Consider the following 3854-nt stretch of genomic DNA (forward strand, 5'->3'; position numbering starts at 1 on the left):
AAGGAGCCCCCAGAAATAAGGATTTAGGGTGGTCAGTCCTAATTTGCTGAGGATATCCTCAAATGAAACAAAACATTTTTTCTTGGCTCAAATTTTGGTCACCCCTTTATCCAACCTCCTCTGTCATGCAGTAGTTGGTAAACTTCATGATCCCTGCTTTTGAATCTAATCTAAGAATGTCTACAAAGTTAATGGCATACCAAGTCCCAGCAGGCACATACTCTGATGATGCCTACTTTTTCCAAAGTTTTGAAAAGAGATGGTAAAATACGAAATGGTAAAGTCTGCAGACTTCTTAGGGTTAATTTGAGTTTTTGTGGGAGAAGAAGGGAGAATAATACAGTAAGAAATTAATTAATTAAATGAAAGCTATTCAACTCATGCTTAAGGTTAGGCACCCCATGGCTCAGCCCACGTAAATATTAGAATTCCTAGAAGAAAATATGACAATGTCATTCCTAGAAGAAAATATGACAATGTCATTCTTTTTAGAAAATCAGAACATACTGTATTTAAGACAGATGGTTCACATAAGACAATGACTTGTAGATAAAGTGGTCTTCTGCTTTACAGAAGTTAATGGCATACCAAGTTCCAGCAGGCATTTTAATTTTTTCTCCTCAAAATAAATGTACCAGGCATCTTAGTAAATGTAATAATTACAGCTCAATATTTATAATTATGACTTATCTATGAGTTGGCACCAAAGAACTGTTTTTTACCTTCTCTTATACAATGATCCCTTACGGTTTTCCAAAAAGACATGTACATATTTGAGGTGTCACAAGAAATTCAAATGTCATGTTGTAAGAGAAAGAAAAAAACAAAGCTTCTCAGTTAAGATACAAGATTTAATCAAGGACAGGAATCTTATCTGAATCAGAGTTTATATTTGTTCTAGTCTATACTGAATCTGTCTGATGATTCAATGTTAACTCCGAACGACTCAAATGCTCTCACAAAGTTATGGGCATGAAAGTTAACCTACTTTAATTAAGCCTGAGAACCGTTTGAAAATAAAGAATAATTTGAAATAATCTTCACTATGGATATTGGAGCAGCCTCCCCCCACCCCCAGAATTATTTCAATCGCTTTGAAATTAACCATCCCTAGGGAGGGGTGGGTGGAGGCACCAGCCCTCTGAATCTTACTGAAAATTAATCTAACCAGAGGCACTTCGCTGAAAGGCAGGAGAAGATGAGAAAAGACGATGACAGCGCAGAATATTCTAACTACTTTTCCTTGGGTCTGGCTCTTATGAAATGTATTAGTCACAAAAAGTATAGAAACATTTTCAGGGAACTTTCTTTCCTTGTACCAGCTAGAGAATTATGGAACTCATTAAATGATGCTTTTAGACTTCTGAAGATAGGTAGGAGGAAGAGATGAGGTGTGGATAAAGTCAAGAGTGAAGAAAAAAAGGGTATGAAAGGGGAAAACTATTATTTACTGAACAATTCCTGTGTGTCAAGACAACATTAAGGGCTTTTCATACATTACCTAATATAAATCTTATATCAACCAATAAGAAGGTTATTAGTATGTCCCATTTTATAGATGAAAAAGCAAAGGCACAGAAAGGTAAAATGATAAGTGATTTTTCCCAGGATCAGACAGTTATCTAGAAGCAACACTGTGATTTAAACTTGGTCTTCACCTACTAGATGCCTCCACTCTTTTTAAATATTACTCCAAAAAGTTTCCAATAATAATGAAAATTAACAATGAAAACTTTCAGGAAATGCTCTAAGCAGTGTTCCTACCCACATCTTCTACACACAATTTCTTGAATGTGATCAAAGTTAGTAATTCCACCCAATTTATTATTTGCCTTAGGCAGATTCAAATAAAGGCAGAATGTACAAATTGCAATGATGAAATGGTAGAAAATACACATTTAATAACTATTTATTCTTGAGAATGATGATGACAAAAGCTACATATTAGAAAATACAGTGTGTAATTTAAAATGAATAGTTTACTGGTTTGTTAGACGAAAAAACTAAACACTTGCTTAGGAGACAGTCTTGTTTCTTTCAGAATATGTTCAGTCAGAAGCAGAAGTCGGCCACGTGATGGAAAAGGCAATCATCAGGTGATTGAAGGGTCGGGACGGAGTGAGGCTGTGCATCTGTGTGTCTAAGACACTAGGAACCAATTCTCCATATTTATTTAAATTCAGTGTGTGAGTCCATATCTACACAACCATTATTAATCTATTTTTGCTCATAAGTGAAAAATTGGTGGGTCGGGACGGAGTGAGGCTGTGCATCTGTGTGTCTAAGACACTAGGAACCAATTCTCCATAATTATTTAAATTCAGTGTGTGAGTCCATATCTACACAACCATTATTAATCTATTTTTGCTCATAAGTGAAAAATTGGTTTATTTGTTAAGAATTGAAATGCAGGAAAGCGACGAACTAGCCAACATCAATTAAACTGTCAATCCCATTAAAAATGGGCTAATCTTAATATTTCAAGTATATGAGTTGACTATTTTATAAGCACAACAACCATTACAAAAATGAAAATTTCATATAAGCTTTGATAATTAGAAGGATAGAAAGCAGTTATTGCAGAGCTGCTTTATCTAGCTAAACTAACTAAACTAGCCCTCACTCAAAAAGGAATTTATTTCCTGACATAACCGGATTTTCCATACTTGCACCAATTGTACCAACCTACCCCTTTCTGCTTATGAAAAAATCAAATAGTTCTATTTAAATGACTGTGTAATTTGGAGGGAATGTCCTCCAAAGCATACATATGCACCCATTAAAAATCAGTATGGACAATTATAAAGGTACTTACGTATTTGGTTTCTCGACCAGCTGCTCTTGGAAGAGTTGTAGGCGTCTGTATGAAAATAAAAATAATTATGCTTCTAAAGCAATCAAGTAAATAAAAGATTCAGTTTCTGGGATAAGTGTTCACCTGTTTCTCTGTTGAGACTTTCTAACTATTACTCTCTCTTTTCTGTATAAAATTTCCTTTTCTTTGAAAATTATTTCATTAAACTATATCGCTTTATTATTCTTTTAATTGCTGTTATTTATCAGCTTTCTGGTAATTTCCCCTTATGTATTGATGATATTAATTCATGGATCATAATAGCTTTTTCATCACATTTCTTCCATAATTTTGGGCTATTTCAAAATTCACATGGAAATCTCTATCCTCTCAGTTCTTTGAATTTCCCAATTCTAAAGATATTCTCATCCACTCCATTTCAATCATCCATTCCCAGGACAATTCCTGGAACTTACCTTCTCCAATAAAACGGAAAATCTCTGAAATTTCACTTTCAAATGTCCCAGTCTCAGAACTCCACCTCCTATCCAGCATCATTATTTCTCGAGGACCCCAATGCAACATAATTTTCATTAGACTTCCAAATCATTGACCTTCACAGCTTCATTCTGGAACTATTACCTCTTAGCTTACATATATTTCATATTCTCAGTCATTTTAACACTTTCATTACTCTTCCTTCCCTCTCTTCTTGTAACAAATTCACTTGCAAAAACAAAACAAAACAAACAAACAAAAACCCTTAGAAGGGCCTTACCATCCATTCTTCTCCATACTTACACTTAAGAAGCAAAACATGGCTGGGGAAACACTCCCAACCAAATTAATTGATTTAATTTTAAATTAATTATGATCAACTTCAAAAATGTGCACTCACACTCAGTACTGCCTGATGAGCTCCAAATTTTTCTCTTGTAATCCCACTTTCTGAGATGAGATGGCTGCTTAATTCATTTATTTATTCAACAAATGTTACTTTGAATCCACTCTGTGCCTAACACTGTTCTACACCCTTGAGACTTATCAGTTAATAAAAGAG

The 3854-nt window shown here is 34.5% G+C and overlaps 1 protein-coding gene across 1 annotated transcript in view; it reads right to left on the reverse strand.

Annotated features, from left to right (window-relative positions):
* Positions 1-2004: 2004 nt before the first annotated feature.
* LOC103608766 (flocculation protein FLO11-like) overlaps positions 2005-3854 on the reverse strand; it is a gene marked incomplete at its 5' end in the record, with an annotated part of 52946 nt that continues 51096 nt past the window's right edge. Inside the window, 2 exons of the mRNA XM_008593162.1 lie at positions 2005-2148; positions 2816-2860. Coding sequence (XP_008591384.1) covers positions 2053-2148; positions 2816-2860 — 141 coding nt within the window. The remainder of the gene's footprint in view (positions 2149-2815; positions 2861-3854) is intronic.

Source organism: Galeopterus variegatus, unplaced genomic scaffold (assembly GCF_000696425.1).
Source record: "Galeopterus variegatus unplaced genomic scaffold, G_variegatus-3.0.2 Scaffold8801, whole genome shotgun sequence".
Lineage (NCBI taxonomy): Eukaryota > Metazoa > Chordata > Mammalia > Dermoptera > Cynocephalidae > Galeopterus > Galeopterus variegatus.